This window comes from Physeter macrocephalus, chromosome 11 (genome assembly GCF_002837175.3).
Source record: "Physeter macrocephalus isolate SW-GA chromosome 11, ASM283717v5, whole genome shotgun sequence".
Taxonomy (NCBI): domain Eukaryota; kingdom Metazoa; phylum Chordata; class Mammalia; order Artiodactyla; family Physeteridae; genus Physeter; species Physeter macrocephalus.
The window spans coordinates 39421331-39438924 of NC_041224.1; the positions used below are offsets into that span (position 1 = coordinate 39421331).

Below are 17594 nucleotides of genomic sequence, written 5' to 3' on the forward strand. Positions count from 1 at the left end.
CATTTACAACACTTTTGATAAGAGCCCTCAGGCTGAAAAAGGTTCTGGGAAAAGATACTTTGCCTCCAAAAGCTTTTAGTTGAATGGTGGGCCCTTCCCCTAATTAACACTGGCTTAGATTTCCTGGAATTGCCTCAAATGTCATCTATACTATTTTCAAAATTATAAGCTTGATTTTCTTCACATTTCCAATGCATTTAAGAGATATCGTCTCAAAAATCTATCCCATCTTCAGTCATACTTTAATATTTTTTTTAAATGGGGGAAAAAGCAGGATTCAGGCATAACTGTTCCATTGTTGATCAACAAATATTCTTTGATTTTATTGAGAAAGCAGTTAAGAACGTAAGATCTTTTGCTTTTGATTCCTGAATCCAATTCCTAATTATTGCATTAGGCTACAGGTAACAAAATACTCAACTACAGTTACATAAAGTGACTTATCATTCTCACAGAATAAGAAGCCGAGATGAAGGCAAAGCTGGGCAGCTATTCAACGATGCCATGAAGGATCTAGAATTTTATCTTTCTTCTCCACCACCTTCAACTATCAAATTCACCCTCATAGTAGCAAGGTGGCTCCCATAGCTCTAATAATAATAATGCCTGCAACCCAAGTGGGAACCAAGGGAAAGGGCAAAGAGAAATATTCCAGATGAGTCTGGCTCTGTTAAGTCTCTCCAGAAGCTCTGCAAAACTCTCCACATAGAGACTATTAGCCAGAACTGTGTCCTGTGGCCATCTTCACAGCAGGGGAGGCCAGGTGACTGTGCATCTTAACTGGGAGCATTGTTACCCAGAACAAAACCTGAGCTCTGTTGATAAGAAAGATGGGGAGAATGCCACAACTCCTTAGACAGAGGACGTGTGTAGTCTATTCCTGAAGGGGGATGCTGGCATGGGCTTTGGACTTCTGTTCCTTCCTCAAAGCCTGTCCTTAATAATACTGCCCAAAACAGAAGGTACAGTCTTGATCTCTTGATGCACTCACTAAATCACTCACTCATTCTTTACTTGATCAATTTAATAAATATTTACTGAGCATCTTCTTTTAGCCAGGCATGGAAGAAACAGTGACCAAAAAGTAGATATGATCCTTGCCTTCAGAACATCCAGTCCTAAATTTAAAAAAAGAAAAGAAAAGAAAAAGTAAAACAGGGCTCTCATTTTTTTTTTTTTTTTTTTTTCCTAATTTGGCTGTGCCACACAGCTTGCGGGATCTTAATTCCCCAACCAGGGATTGAACCAGGGCCCTGGCAGTGAAAGCACCGAGTCCTAACCAGTGGACCGCCAGGGAATTCCTGGAGGGCAATATATCTTAGATTTCTCTTTTACCTTCCATCGAAACCACCATATTCAGTTTTGAAGCATAAATATCCTCCTCTTATGGTCAGTGAAAAATGGATCATTCTCCTCTACACTGTTGACACAGCTGAGGCCATCTTGAGCCACTCAAAATCAAGCGGACTGATCTGGAAGAAAAGTTCAATGTGTAAAGGGCCAATATTAAATAATAGAGACCAAAGCATTTAGCTACTTGGAATATCGTTTAGTTTACTGACCCAGACTGGGTTAGCAGGATGCAGAGTTAGTCTGAGCAGCAGACCAAGGAGCTTGTTGCAGGCAGGAGGGACTGTGTCTTAGCCACCTTTGCATTCTTCACATCAACTCAGTGACCGACCCATGGTAAGTAGCTAGTAAATACGTTTGCTGATCTAGACCCAAACTTACGTCTTTCTCTACTAAAATGTAGGAAGAGCCAAAGAGACATTCTTTAAGGTCAAAGTGAACAGCTAGTAATCCCTGACTTTTGCATTCTATAGGGCAAATTTATTCTTCCAGGGCTGCATGTTGAAGTTCTCCAACCAATATGCCAAGGCACGCTGCCACATTTGTTGTGGGTGTGAGAGGTGTGCAGAACCCCTTCTGTCTGGGGAGGCTGAGCCCCCCAGGTGGGAGGGGGCATTGTCTCAAGGGGCCACACAAACTTGACCATGATTATATGTGGCATGAGGTGAGAAACATTTAGGAGCTCTATTCTATGGCACAGATAAAATTTTGGTTTTAGGTGAAACTTCATGAAGTGTGAATAACTTAAAAACAGACTTCAAATACACAGTCTGAACAGTCTTTTTCAACCAGATTTTTCTTTAGCCAAGTTTTTGAATAGTTCAAAAACATCTAAAAATCATTTTGGTGAAGACATGGTCTTTTGAAACCAGGTCCGGAAGGTTATTGAAATCAATATGGGCAATTTCATTTAAAAGAGGGTCTCAATTTAATATTCCCACAAACCTGAACCAACATATTCTCCAGGGAAATAAATGCTCTTTGCTTTTTTTTTAACATCTTTATTGGAGTATAATTGCTTTACACTGGTGCGTTAGTTTCTGCTGTATAACAAAGTGAATCAGCTATACATATACATATATCCCCATTCTCCTCCCTCTTGCATCTTCCTCCCACAATAAATGCTCTTTGAATCCACCTCTGTGTAGCCTTCTAAGAGGATGAAAATAAAAACCAGGCTTTTATTTATTTACTTATTTATTTATTGGTATTATACTCCGTGACACTCCACAAATCCTTTAGGGATGTAAAAAAACAAATATCTGACTTTAAAATTTTCCTAACAATATTAACACTACTACTACCAGGCCATCTGGAATATAAAGCCGGTCTCTTCCATCAGCTGTACCTTAGACACACCTACTTGGGACTCTCACTCTTTCATGAACTGCCATGCTATTCAAGTCCCATCAAAAGACAGATGAGGAGAGCAGTATTGGAGAAAGACTGACCAAGGGGCATGTTAAACACTTTTTCATTTCAGTTCCCCAAATCCTATTTTATTCTGAATAAGACTAGGGAGTAACACACTTGGCTATCACCTTACCTTCCCACAGAAATATCACCATGGAACCAGGATTCAAAACCATTTCCTTAGCTTTTACACGGATTTGGGGTTTTTTGGTTTGTTTTGTTTTGTTTTGAATGCATGGGGAAAAGTGTTCTGAATCTTCTGCCAATACTCTAATTAAATTGTAAGGTACTTGAGAGCAGGGACTGTCTTATCTTTATAGCTTCAGCACAGAAGTTCTAACATCTTAGGTGCTGTGAGCATGAAAAACGTTACATCAGTATATGTTGAATACAAGAAACAAAGTGCCTAAACAGTAGCAAGTTATAAAGCTTTTTAGAAAGGGAAACCTAATCTCCAGAAGATAAAATTTGGTTTGGGGTGAAACATCACCAAGTGCAAATAACATTAAAATAAGACTTCAAATATTTAGTCTGAACAGGCTTTGCCAACCAAGTTTTCTTTAGCCCAAGTTTTTGGACAGTTTCAAAAACATTTAAAAACTATTAATATTTTAGTGGAGAAATAATCTTTTAAAACCAGGTCTTGAAGGTTATTGAAATCAGTATGGGGACTTCCCTGGTGGTACAGTGGTTAAGAATTTGCCTGCCAATGCAGGGCACACGGGTTCGATCCCTGGTCTGGGAAGATCCCACATGTCGCAGAGCAACTAAGCCTGCGCTCTAGAGCCCGTGAGACACAACTACTGAGCCCGCGAGCCACAACTACTGAGGCTGCGTGCCGCAACTACGGAAGCCTGAGCGCCTAGAGCCCGTGCTCTACAAGAGAAGCCACCACAATGAGAAGCCCACGTACCGCATGGAAGAGTAGTCCCCGCTCACCACAACTAGAGAAAGCTCGTGTGCAGCAGTGAAGACCCAACACAGCCAAATAAATAAAGAAAAAAGAAATCAGTATGGGTAAATTCATTTAGATGAAGGTGCTCAAAAATACACCTTCCACAAAAGCCACAACAATAGTTTAAATTCTCCTGGATGTCTGTGAGTTAAAACAACAGATTCAGAGTGGTGATGCTGGCAACCTCCTTGTGTTTAGCTGCCCTGCTGGCAGTCCAGGAAGGGTATCTCCTGTCAATTCCTGAAAGAGAATTTAGCTGCCAATTCAGGAGGAGAAAGGAAGGATAGAAGGCTCTGTGAAGTTGGCACCGGAGCTTACTCAGTCTCAAGGCACTGAGAGTAATATTTGGAGGGGGGAAAAATCACTTAAAGGTGCATGCCAAGATTACAATGGATTTAAATCATTATAAAATCTTTCCTGATTAAGACCATTAAAAATCCGGAACCCGAGAAACAAGTCTAGAGAAACTAGCACTGTAAAGAACGCCTAGCTGCTACTAGAAAATCTACTGCCCGTGGGATTAGAAATGACAACGGCCACGTGATATATTGCTAACTATACAGTGCGGCCCTGTTATAGTAGCTGACTTTTATAGATACGGGGATTTACTAAAGGCCCAGTCATGCCCCTAGGAAAGCAATACTGCGGCTACATATGCAGAAACAGCCTCCTGTAACAGAGAAATACAGCGATCGCCGCTCTATCCCACACCACCAGTACCCTTTATGGTCCTGAGACTTTGGAAAGAGGCAGTTCAGATAGCACCATGGACCCAAAGAGTCAAGTATTTCAGGTTCATTCCAACTCTCTTCCACTCGTTAATTTTTTCAATAGATTCTCAAGAACCTCCATGCATGAGAAAACTTGGATTTGAGGAAGGGAATTCCAGGGGGAGGGGAAAGAAGGGAATGGTCCGATCGGGGAGGATACCCGCGCCTTTTCCACTGTCCTGCCTAGGGATCGGCCCACCTGCCCCACATGCCTAAGCCCGGGTGCCCCGCTCCTCCGGGTCCCTGCGCCCCCGGAGAGCCCCTGTCGGCTCCAGGTCGTGCTTCCCAGGGGGCTAAAGGTGCCGGCGCCCCCTCCAGGGCCCCCTCTGGGGATCTGCCCCCTTTCCCCCTCACGCAGACACCTAAGCCGGGCGCCCCATGCTCCGGGCCCCGGTCCGTGCCGGGAAGGAGGACTCGCTTCCCAGGCCAGAGCAGGTGCCCGTGCCCTCACACGCGGAGTCGGGGGAGGTGGCCGGGGAGCCCCGCCCAGATGCCGGGCCCGGCGCCGGGGCCCGGCTAGGGCGCGGGCGCTCGGTAACCCGGAAGTGGCGGTGGCGGCGGCGGGCGTGCGGGAGCGGGGGCCGGGGGGCGGTGCGCTCGAGCCGGCATGGCCGCCGCCGCCCGCTTTGTGTGCCGCGCGCGGGCCCCGGCCGCCCGCGCCTCGCCCGGCCCGCGGGGCCGCCGCTGACCCGCCCCGACTCTAAGCTCGGCGCCCGCCGGGCCGGCCCCGCCTCTCTCCTCCTGCACTTCCCCTCCCCTCCTCCTCCTGCCGCCGGGCGGGCGGGCAGCAGCCGCCCTCCGTGCTCTGCTCGCGCGCTCCTCGCCGCGCGCCCGTCCGCCCTCGCACCCGAGCCAGCCTGCCTGCCTGCCTGCCGTACCGGCGGCGGCGGGCTCGAGGCCGCCCCGATGCCCGAGCCAGGCCCCAGGATGAACGGCTTCTCGCTGGGCGAGCTGTGCTGGCTCTTCTGCTGCCCGCCCTGCCCGAGCCGCATCGCCGCCAAGCTGGCCTTCCTGCCGCCCGAGCCCACCTACACGGTGCTGGCGCCCGAGCAGCGCGGCCCCGGCGCCCCCGCCCCGGCCTCGGCCGCCGCCGCCGCCACCGCCGCGGCCCAGCCGGCGCCGCAGCAGCCCGAGGAGGGCGCGGGCTCGGGGCCCGGCGCGTGCAGCCTTCACCTGAGCGAGCGCGCCGACTGGCAGTACTCGCAGCGCGAGCTGGACGCCGTCGAGGTCTTCTTCTCGCGCACGGCCCGGGACAACCGGCTCGGCTGCATGTTCGTGCGCTGCGCGCCCTCCAGCCGCTACACGCTGCTCTTCTCGCACGGCAACGCCGTGGACCTCGGCCAGATGTGCAGCTTCTACATCGGCCTCGGCTCGCGCATCAACTGCAACATCTTCTCCTACGACTACTCGGGCTACGGCGTCAGCTCGGGCAAGCCCTCCGAGAAGAACCTCTACGCCGACATCGACGCCGCGTGGCAGGCGCTGCGCACCCGGTGAGCCCGGCGGCGGTCGCCAGGCCTGGCCTGCCACTGCGGGGAGGCGGGCTGGGGGTCCCCTGGGGGCCTCAGGGGAAAGGGGCCCCTCGTCCGGGGCTGTGGGCGAGCAGAGACCCCCCCCACCCCACCCGCCGCCCCGCAGCTGCCGTGGATTCTCTTTTCTTTTCGCTCCCTAGCTTTCCCTCACCCCCTCCAAAAACCCCGCCAGCCCTCGGGTTCCTGGAGAGTTCGGATTCGGAGGGTTTTGCCTGCTTTGGCGCGCCCGGGTGCCCCCGATCCACCGGCTGGGTCTTTTGTGGTTCTGGTCACCGCAAGTGCAACGTTGGGGTGCTTAAATACCGGGCAGAAACAGCTTGGTTCGCGTTTAGTTTGTGTGAGGTGGCAGCCAGAGGCTGGAGGTCCTCAGGCTGAAGTGACCTTGGGCAAGGCGCGCGAGTCTCATACCTCTGTTTTCTTCCTTGTAAAATCAGGGGGGCGAGACGGGAAGACTTCCAAAAGACGTTCCGGTTGTAAAGGGCTTGGCGGGGCCGTGTCTGGGCATCCGTGGAGGCAGCCGGAGGGTCGGGTGGTGTGAAGTTTGCCTCCTGGGGGGGCTGAATACCTGGCACTACGAGCAGGGAGTTAGCTCGTGCCTGTGGGCCTGGCATCTTCCTCAGAGCCTCAGTAAAAACCCAGGATGAGTTGGAATCTTACGTTACAGGGTTTGGGGAATCTCTTGACCTTGAGTTAGCATTCACAGGAGAACTACAAAGTATTTTATCGAGGGAGGGCCTTTTATGTGCAAGGCAGAAATTGGGGGCGTGGTTTCGGGGCTAGACCTAGTAAGACCAGCAAACAAAACTTGAGTGTTAGTCCAAGTGAGGCAGAAGTCTGGTAAGTGGGCAAGTCGTGTCACCTGTTTGTGCTCCGGTTTGGGTATCTATGCTTTTGCCCCAGCCACCTGGTAGCAGGGATGGTGAAAATACCTGAGATCATGTCTTCTGTGACATCCGATTACTTCAGATGAAAGAGTCCCCAGAATAAGTGTAATTGGCACTGTTATGGCTATTGACACGTATAGTCTTCATCTAAAATGTGTTTGCTCAGCTCATACAGACTGCGAACATTAGTGATTTTTGTCTCCATTCCTGTTCATACATATGCTCATAAATTACCCTGTGCCTTTCTGGGAAAATGACTTGTCCAACAGGGAAGTACTTAGGATTTAATATGTTGCTTATTCATGTTCTCCTGAAGTCCTGAAGGAGTTCATTTGGATGATAGCTTTTTGAAAGTGGTTTAGGCTGAGATGGTACCATAGGCAGAGACACTGAGTCAGAATCTACAAGTTAAAAAGCCACCTGTTCCAGTAAAGGGTTTCAAAAGTATGTGTCACACACAATCAATAGATTGCTAGAATTTGCTGTTGGTAAAGGTATTAAAAATAAGGGTTGGCATTAGATCTTTTTAAAGTGAAACATTAAAATCCTACCTTGAATAGGTTTTATGGTAAAATTTCTGCAGAACACTGTTCCTGTATGTGCCTGTCTGGATTAGAATGAAATCCTTTCAGATATGCGTGTCTGGATTAGAATGAAATCCTTTCAGATGTAAGGCTAACCCTTTTCCCTGAATATGCAGGTGTGTCTGTGTTACAACATATGTGAGGCATAGTTATTTCCTGGAGACTTGTCATATTTAATTTAATTAAGGGCATTGTTTTAGGTAAGGATAAATTTTGAATTATGTGCTGGTATAGCTTAACTTTGCCCAGGATTTATTTAATTTTATACCAGAACTCTTGTCTAGATTGAGTTACTCACCTGTAAAATAGGTTAGAACTTAAAGGCTAAATGAGAATCTTAGGATTTGAAGAAACCTTTCACATCTTCTTGTCCTGTGCTTTTCAAACTTTTTTGGATTGTGACCCCACAATAAGAAACACATTTTCCATCTAGATCAAGCGCACACATACACATCTGTGTCTATATATCAAAAGCAAATGTCTCACAAAACAATATTTTTGCCTGTGGGCAATACACACGCAGACTATGTTCTTTTTTTTTTTTTAAATAAATTTATTTATTAATTTTGACTGTTCGGTATTTGTTGCTGCGCGCGAGGTTTCTCTAGTTGCAGCGAGTGGGGGCTACTCTTCGTTGTGGTGCGTGGGCTTCTCATTGCAGGGGCTTCTCGTTGCGGAGCACAGGCTGTAGGCGCGCGGGCTTCAGTAGTTGTGGTGTGCAGGCTCAGTAGTTGTGGCTCGCGGGCTCTAGAGCACAGGCTAAGTAGTTGTGGTGCACGGGCTTAGTTGCTGCGCAGCATGTGGGATCTTCCCGGACCAGGGTTTGAACCCATGTCCCCTGCATTGGCAGTCGGATTCTTAACCACTGCGCCACCAGGGAAGTCCCACTATGTTCTGTTTTATTTCATATTATTATTATTATTTTTAAAGAAGAAGAAAAAGAATGCTGGTTGTGAAGGATTAAGTTTATTTCCCATATCATTTATGGACACTGTCCTTGTGCACCCTCATTTGACAGAGGACTGGGGAAGAGCAGTAGGTCTCTTGACTGCTAGTTTAGTACTCTTTCCACACCATGCAGTCCTATTTATCAGATTTCTCTAGAGGTGCATTTACATGTCTCAGTTATTCTAATAGGCTAGGAGTTACTTGACTCAGAAGCTAAGCAGTCCCTTAACCACCTCCTCTCTGCTCTCTGTAGTTTTTCTGCTCTAACCTTGCCTAGAAGATGCCCTCTTCTCTGCCCATGTACAGCTCCGTTCAGGTCATTGCCACGGCAGCAGGACCTCCCCCACCCCCCGCCCCCCCGCCCGCCCCATGTACCCATTGTTCCGCGGCTGCTTCAGATCCAGTTTAACACCCCCAGCCTTCATGTCTTCCTTGGATCATGTCTGATCCACTTTGTATCTATTATATGCCCATGTTTGCAACATTGAAGTATCTGTATTGAACAGAAGAGTAACAGTAACCCTTTTGTATTTCTCTTCATCCTTTCTCCGTTACTATCTGTGCATGCTCTAGTGAGCTGCCCAGTCGTTGATGGAGGACTTCAAATGCTACCTAGTATTTCCATGGGTAAAGGTAGCAAATTCCCTAAATGATGAGCAGCAGAGTGGGCCAGTAATCTAAAATAAGGGTTTGGGGAGGAAGTAAATTTGAAGGCAAAAAAGGTGGTCATTGCTATTTGGCCAATAGATGATTATTTTAAGCATTTGAAAAATGACTGAAAAGGGTGTAGAAGAGAGGTAGGATTTGAAAGAGCCAGGGAGAGCATGGACTCAGCATGGAAGAAGTAAATTGGTGTTTTATTAGGTTCGTACAGCTGTAGCAAAGTACCATAGACTGGGTGGCTTAAAAGCAACAAAAATTTCTCAGTTCTGGAGGCTGGAAGTCTGAGATCAGGGTGCCAGCCTTGTCAGGCTCTGGTGAGAACCCTTTTTCTGGTTGCGGACTTCTCATTGTTTTCTCACACGGTAGAAGGGGCAAGGGAGCTTTCTTGGACTGGTTTATAAGGGCACTAATCCCATTCATATGGGTTCCACCTTCATGACCTAGTCACCTTTCAAAAACCCCACCTCCTAATAACATCTCCCTGTAGGTTAGGTTTCAACATATGGGACACGTGCATGCATGCACGTGTGTGCGCGCACACGCACACACACACACACACAATATTCAGCCTACCGGCAGTTGGTTTTATTTATTTTATTTTTTAAAAATTAATTAATTTATTTATTTTTTGGCTGCATTGGGTCTTTGTTGCTGTGCACAGGCTTTCTTTAGTTGCAGTGAGCGGGGGCTACTCTTTGTTGCGATGCGCAGACTTCTCATTGTGGTGGCTTCTCTTGTTGCAGTTGCAGAGCACAGGCTATAGGTGCGCGGGCTTCAGTAGTTGTGGCACGTAGGCTTAGTACTTGTAGCTTGTGGGCTCTAGAGTAGTTGTGATGCACAACTTAGTGGCTTAGTTGCTCCGTGGCATGTGGGGTCTTCCCGGACCAGGGCTCGAACCCGTGTCCCCTGCATTCGCAGGTGGATTCTTTTTTTTTTTTTTTTTTTTTTTTTAAATAAATTTATTTATTTATTTATTTATGGCTGTGTTGGGTCTTCGTTTCTGTGTGAGGGCTTTCTCCAGTTGCGGCGAGCAGGGGCCACTCCTCATCGCGGTTCGCGGGCCTCCCACCGCCGCGGCCTCTCCCGTTGTGGAGCACAGGCTCCAGACGCGCAGGCTCAGTAGTTGTGGCTCACGGGCCCAGTTGCTCCGCGGCATGTGGGATCCTCCCAGACCAGGGCCCGAACCCGTGTCCCCTGCATTGGCAGGCAGATTCCCAACCACTGCACCACCAGGGAAGCCCCGCAGGTGGATTCTTAACCTCTGTGCCACCGGGGAGGCCCCTCGGCAGTTGGTTTTAGAACAGAGAGAGACAGTTGAGAATCTAAACATGGTGGAGGCCTTGAAGGTAGGGCATGTTTTACATTTGAGTTACTAATACACTTTATAAGCATGTTGTGAATCCAAGCAATTGAGGGACTGAATTGGAATCACTTAGAAATATTTGTAGAAAGGACACTGTGAAAATCAGTGTAGCCTTATTGGAGGGTAGTGTTGTAATTTGAGCTGGTGTGATTAATTTGTGCAGGAAAGGCTGCCTGTTGGTTAAGGTGGGATTAAGTAGGCGGATTAAGCCCCCTCAGCACACATCCTTCAGGGGTCTTCTCCGATGTGAGCTGATTTAGGCTGCAGAATTGGGGCCTGTGATTCAAGAGGGAGTGAATCAAGCTGATTTGAAGGTGTAAACCCAAACAAGCAAATAACCCAGAGAATGAGGCGTACATTAGACAGAGAGAATTTTGGCTGGAACATTTTAATCTAGAGAAACAGGAGAGTAGAGGCATTTACGAGTCAATATTTATTAGTGTTTCCCATCACCATTCACAGAAGTTGTTTTGTGTAAAGACTGTGGAGGAGAGAGGCATTTGGTAGCACTGGCAGAGAAACTGACCTAATCAGAGAAAGCAAATGCAGAGAGAGGAAGGTAAATAAGAACTTTCAGGGAATTCCCCGGCAGTCTCTTGGTTGGGACTCTGTGCTTTCATTGCCAGGACCGGGGTTCGATCCCTGGTCAGGGAGCTAAGATGTAAGATCCCGCAAGCCGAGAGGCTGGGGTTAAAAAAAGAACTTTCAATGCCTAGGTACAAAAGGCAAGTTACACGAGACTTACTATTTCTTTCACTCCTTCATTCTTTCAGCTAATAAACCATGAACCGTTGAACACACATATATTGATACTGTGATTGTACCAGACACTAAGGTTTGCTTGAGTATCGTTAATCTCAAACTGTTTCTTTTTTTTTGTGAAAGGATGGACTAAATTTTAGAGGCATTTTGAATATGTAGCCATGTGTTGCTCTTTTATAACTTTTGCATCTGTGATTCATAGGATCCATAATTGGAAAATCCCTAAGTCATGGGAAGGCTGTCGTGGATATCCTCAGGTAGTGAGAGCCTTGAAAAGCACCTTCTTCTGTTGGTTGTGAATGTTGTTTACAGTTATGACTCAGGATGGATTTCTCCTGGGAGCAGCAAAACAGTTACTACTTTCCTGAGCGTGTTGAATTTAATGACCTAACTTCTTTATTCTCAGTTTTCTCAGAGGGAATTAATTCTACGGTGCCATTAAAGGAAGAATGCTCATGATTTCTTCCTGAGTTTGACTGATTAGCGACAAGGAAAACAGAATGTGTTATGAATAATGTGTTATGTGAATGCACAATGATCTTTCTAGAATGGAAATAGAATATCAGCTTGCAGTTCAAGGCAGTTAGTGTGAAAATATCTCATTAGGAAGAATGCAACTCCTAAGAAGAGACCTTTCGAAACTGACATAGGTGAAGTGTGTTTTGGGGGTTCACTTAGAGCCTTTTCTTTCATGTCCCCACCACCCTTCTCCAGTGCCCTCGGACTGTACCTGGTTCTTCAGGCTGCCCTCGCCGTGCCATCAGGCGGGATTTCTTTCTCTAGCACAACCAGATTCTGCGCTGTCACCCCTATCCCACCAAAGCTTACTTTCCCATGGTTCTATTTTTTGAGGGGCCTTGCTTTCCTCTAGTAACCCAGATGCCAAAGATCTGACAAACCTTTTCATGTTTCTGTGTTAATGGTCAATAACTCCTTAATGGGTTTTCCCTTCCTGTTTTTATTTAGGGCAGTCTTGGAGGCTCAGTTTTCTAAAATTCAGTCTGAACACTCTACTAGTGCAATGGCGTATCGGTGGAAGAGCCCCCTCCTTTTTGTTGTTTTTTTAAAATTTTCTGAAGAAGTCTTTAGAACGACTACTATCCTGAGGTCACTTAGAGCAAACCCTTAAGTCCACTCCCGACCTTCTGCTACTGCTTGCACTTCCCTCCCTCTCCCCAAATTTAGTAACTACTGTACCCATATTAATAACCCCACATAAGACTCCAGAGTCTGGCTTCAGGAATTTTACTGTTCATCGTGGTAGCAGATTTACCTTCTCTATTAGATTTTGCTTACGCTAGTGTTGGAGACCCTAAACCTGCTCCATTTTAAGAAGCTTCATGTACATAGAGAATGGACTTGAGGACACGGGGAGAGGGAAGGGGAAGCTGAGACGAAGTGAGAGAGTGCCATGGACATATATACACTACCAAATGTAAAATAAATAGCTAGTGGGAAGCAGCCGCGTAGCACAGGGAGACCAGCTCGGTGCTTTGTGACCACCTAGAGGGGTGGGATAGGGAGGGTGGGAGGGAGACGCAAGAGGGAGGGGATATGGGGATCTATGTATACGTAGAGCTGATTCATTTTGTGATACAGCAGAAACTAACACACCACTGTAAAGCAATTCTACTCCAATAAAGATGTTAAAAAAAAAAAAAAAGAAAAGGAAGCTTCAGGTACAAGAATCCAAAGTCTAAACACAGATATACTTAGGAGATCATGAATTGGTTATCAGAATGATTTTTTTTTTCAGGATTGCTTTAAACAATAGGCTTGCTGATTTGTAAAAGACTTAATTTGCGAAAATTAGATGTACACAAAACTTTTTGAACTAGGGAACTTGGTTCTAATTCCAGCAGTCCCTCTAATCCATGATGTCACTTCATGCAGGGAGACGCTTCACACTTCTGGGCTTTACATTCCATTGTTTTAAAAGCAAGGGATTCAACTACAGTAAAGTCCGCTACATACGAACCTTCAAGTTGCAAGCTTTCAAAGATGCGAATGTGCATCTGGTTCCAGCGAGGAGCCAGAACCTGTGCCATCCACGTCAGGCGCGAGTGACATCGCAGCTCCCCCTCCGTCCCCTGTTGCTGACGATCCTTCAGCTCCACCATCTCCCCCCTCCTCGCCCTCCTCCAGGCAGTCACTCTTCTTGCCTGTTCACTGAGTCCAGCCCCTGGGTGCCAGCTGTTGTACTGCGCGACTGCACTTTTCAAGCTACTGTACTGTAAGAGTCAAAATGTTTTCTTTATTTTTTGTGTTTCTTTTATGTATTATTTGTGTGAAAAGTATGATAAACCTATTCCAGTGCAGTATTACAGAGCCGATTGTGTTAGTTGGGGACCTAGGCTAACTTTGTCGGACTTACGAACACATTGGACTTACGAACATGCTCTCGGACCGGAACTGGTTCATATGTAGGGGACTTACTGTACAAGACTTCTGAGGTGCCTTCTTTAAGTAAGGCTGTGTTTCATGATTTTCAGAGGAAGTGCCTAATGTTTTTGAATTCGCTTTCCCTGACTACACGGAGAAACTTGGATTCATGTCTCTACAGTGGATCTCAACCCTGGCTACCCTTCAGCAGTTCCAGGTAGATTTTATCTGAGAGAGCGAAAGAGAGAGAGAGAGCGAGAGAGCGAGAGAGCGAGAGAGCGAGAGAGAGAGAGAGAGAGAGAGAGAGAGAGAGGGAGAGAGAGAGAGAGTGTGTGTGTGTGTGTGTGTGTGTGTCTAGACACAATGTGTGTGTGTCTGTACATATATATAAGTGAGCATGTATTCATTCACGTGTGTGTGCACGTGTGCCGCCAGGGTTGAGATGCACTCACCTAGAAACTACAGTTAAAGATTGGCCACAATTACAGTTGGTTAACACTTGAAGAAAAGAGCATGCCAGGGAAGATTTTTTTTTATACGCGTATGTTGACGGTTTTAGTTGAAGGTCTTTGGTGGCCAGGAACCCGCTAGCGTGGACCAAGTCGGGGAGTAGTTGTTGAGAGGACACAGCCATGTTCATGCTTGCAAGATTCCTGAGCCTCCCGGGAACTGAAGCTGGGGACTCGAAAGCCGTCTTGGCCCTTGGCCCTCAAGCTCTCAGCTTCCTCTGTCTGAGCTGGTGCCTCCCAGCTCCTCTCTGCATGCCTGGTCCATTGCTCTTTCTACAAGAAGCCTCTTCCCTGTTCCTGGTCTCTGCGCATCTCTTCACCCCAGCTGTGCTTACCCCCGACTCAGCTGCCCAGGAGCTGGTCTCCCTCTGGCGTCTAGATACCTCGTTCCCATTCTTCTTCTTTTTAAAAAAATTTTTATTGGAGTATATTTCATTCACAATGCTGTGTTAGTATCAGGTGTACAGAAAAGTGAATCAGCCATACATATACACATATCCACTCTTTTTTAAGATTCTTTTCCCATATAGGCCATTAGAGAGCACCGGGTAGAGGTCCCCGTGCTATATAGTAGGTTCCCATTCATTATCTACTTTATATATAGTAGCGTCGTTCCCATTCTTGATTCCCCCGGTTGCACCCTGGGATAGTGATGGCCGGGGCCGAGGCGGTGTAAGTGAACAGGGCTCCCTCCTTGGGGATAAGGTGGGGCTGTGGGATGAGCGCTGCCCCGCACAGCCATCACTAGCACTTCTGGAGGGGGTTGCCCGGGGCCGTCTCCACTCTCCACTCAGCCCCTGTGTGCCCCAGCCTGTGACTAGCCAGAGAGCACGGACCTTGAAGAATAGACCATCATTAATAGACCTTAAACCAGGTCAGTAGACCAGTGACATGGTTGCCTCGTGACCGGCGTGTGGCTCCCTTTGTGAGCCTGGAAACAGAAGATTGTGGAAAAATAGGGCTCTCCTCTCGAGTTGCCCACCCCCCACCTCGGCCCTACAGCAGATGCGCCATCCGCCCTGCAACGGGGGCTGCTGTGCAAACGGTCTGTGGTGTGGATGGAATTCTGCACCGCCCTTGGGGCAAAGGAGAGGGAGGCCCCCAACTCTGCAGGGGCCAGCAGACTCCTGTGTCACCGAGTCACAAGAGATCCCCACCTTGAAATGATTTAATGATTCAGTTCTTCATTGAGATATTTACAGCTGGAACCGATTTGTGGCTCTTACATCAGAGTAGCTCAGGCAAGGATAACCTCAAGGGTAACCTGAAGAGGAGGGTGCCTGCCAGCCTTCACTTTCTCTGATGTTTTTAATGGTCATGGGCAGAGGTTTTGGAGTGGAACACACCCGAGTTTGGGTCCTGCCTGGGCCACTTATTAACTGCTTGACCTCAGGCAAGTTTCCTAACCTTTTTGAACCTCAATTAAAGTAATAACAGTGGTGGTCATAGGGGCGCAAAATTGGCCACTGCAGCATGTGTCTCTTTGGCAGAAGGATTATTTGAGGCTGATTATTTTAAGAAACTGCAGCCACGGGAGAAGCTTTGGAAAACCCGAGTAGAAGTTACCTTTCTGTAAGAGACATTTACATGTATAAGGGAAATCTCCATTTGTAAGGGTGTCTCCCCAGCTGCTCCAGGAAGGTGGTGGGGGGGGAGGGAGCGTGACCTTATCTCTAGAAGCTCTTATCAGTGCAGAAGGTGGAGGACTTAAATCTGCATAACAACCTCACCTTTGTTTCCTGGTGACCTCGCAGAGCTGACCCCCGCTGCCGTCTTCTTTTGCTTTAGCTGAAGATGATATTTAAGGTGCGGACTTGTGCCATTTCAGAGACGTACTCAGTTTCCCTGGGTCTTTCCCATGTATGCATGTTATTAAACTTCTGTTTGCTTTTCTCCTGTTAATCTGTCTTATATCAATTTAATTAGTGGACCGGCCAAAGAACCTAGAAAGGAAGAAGAGAAAACTTTTCTGCCCCTACATGGTAATAATAATAATAATCCTAACCATCATAATAACAACGACGACCTCACGTCAGATGCTCTAGCACACAAGGCTTTCTGCATAGTCAGAGGACAACAAATGGGAAGCTATTGTTGTTTAAGATCGTTGAGAGCATTAGAGCTGTAATCACCAAATGCTCAGATCATGCTGTAGACCAGACGCTTAGATCAGGTGTTAAAGAAATTGCTCCCTTCCCCCTTCTCCATACATGTAAATAATACCCAGGGCGAGGGAGCTTGATGGGTGTGGCTATAGAGGAACTGTAAAGGAGTTTTAGTTTTATTTGCAGCTAAGAGGCTCTTTGAATTTGTTCCTCTGACCTCGAGGGCTCTGTGTATGATGTTTTCGCTTCGGGGAGTGGTGTGCATTAGTATTTTAAATCGGATAGCACTTCATCTACCAAGGTGTTTATATCCCCAGAGGAGATCTTAAAAGGAGAAGAAACCTTACCTGTAATCCAACACCTTGCAATTACTTTGCAAACCCTTCCTGTTTTGCTCTGGCCCTGCTGTTTCCAGGCTTAGCTGCTCAGGAGCTGAGCTTGTGTTCTGGGCGGAACCAGAGACACTTCCCTCAGACGTAGAGTCAGGGATGGGGAGAACGAGGAAGCGAAACTCCCTCTTTCTCCACCACTCAGGACATTCTGGTTGCTCTTTATTAATGGGACAACCTTCAGTAGATAAGAGTTATCTTTTTTTCCTAAAGTTGGCCCAGGGACCTGAATGCACATTTCCTCCTAAAATATGAATGCTCCGTGTTGCCTTGTACCTCAGATCCCTGTTGAGTTTTCAAGGCTGTGTGAAATGGAGCTCATTGATAACTTCTACAATATTGATTTACTTCAGAGTGTTAAAGGACCATGGCACCATGGTGAAACTGGAAACCTCTGTTTCCAGGAAGTCTAGGTCATTCACATTCAATGTTCAGACTGTTAACTGTTGCGTGACATTGACTTGCTGAATCACTGAGAGGAGCCCTATCTCAAGATTACTTGTTAACCGAGTCAAATGAAGAAGGAGCACCAGGAACCTCCAGTTATTATTATTATTATTATTAGTTTGTTCCTTCAGTTTACATTTTTATTTTATTTATTTATTTTTGTGGTACGCGGGCCTCTCACTGTTGGGGCCTCTCCTGTTGCCCTCTGTTTCCAGGAAGTCTAGGTCATTCACATTCAACGCTCAGACTGTTAACTGTTGCGTGACATTGACTTGCTGAATCACTGAGAGGAGCCCTATCTCAAGATTACTTGTTAACCGAGTCAAATGAAGGAGGAGCACCAGGAACCTCCAGTGCTGATTATTAGTTTGTTCCTTCAGTTTACATTTTTATTTTATTTATTTATTTTTGTGGTACGCGGGCCTCTCACTGTTGTGGCCTCTCCCGTTGCGGAGCACAGGCTCCGGACGCGCAGGCTCAGCGGCCATGGCTCACGGGCCCAGCCGCTCCGCGGCATGTGGGATCTTCCCAGACCGGG

At 47.1% G+C, this 17594-nt stretch overlaps 1 protein-coding gene and 1 long non-coding RNA gene across 5 annotated transcripts in view; one reads left to right on the top strand and one right to left on the bottom strand.

The window, feature by feature from the left end:
- Positions 1-269: 269 nt before the first annotated feature.
- On the bottom strand, positions 270-6735 carry LOC114487101 (uncharacterized). 3 transcript variants are annotated; one of them, XR_008618544.1, is made up of 3 exons: positions 6429-6735; positions 1336-1472; positions 270-1118 (listed from the first exon to the last, which is right to left on the bottom strand). It is a non-coding gene; the product is annotated as an uncharacterized lncRNA (long non-coding RNA). The 3 variants fall into 3 exon arrangements; XR_003681804.2 differs by lacking the exon at positions 6429-6735 and adding an exon at positions 5662-5778; XR_008618545.1 differs by lacking the exon at positions 6429-6735 and adding an exon at positions 3677-4405.
- The window catches only part of ABHD17C (abhydrolase domain containing 17C, depalmitoylase), a 72469-nt gene continuing 59596 nt past the window's right edge, over positions 4722-17594 (top strand). For both annotated transcript variants that reach the window (XM_024129696.3, XM_055087889.1), the window contains exon 1: positions 4722-5981. In XM_024129696.3, the coding sequence (XP_023985464.2) occupies positions 4867-5981 (1115 nt within the window). In that variant the 5' untranslated portion in view covers positions 4722-4866. The remainder of the gene's footprint in view (positions 5982-17594) is intronic.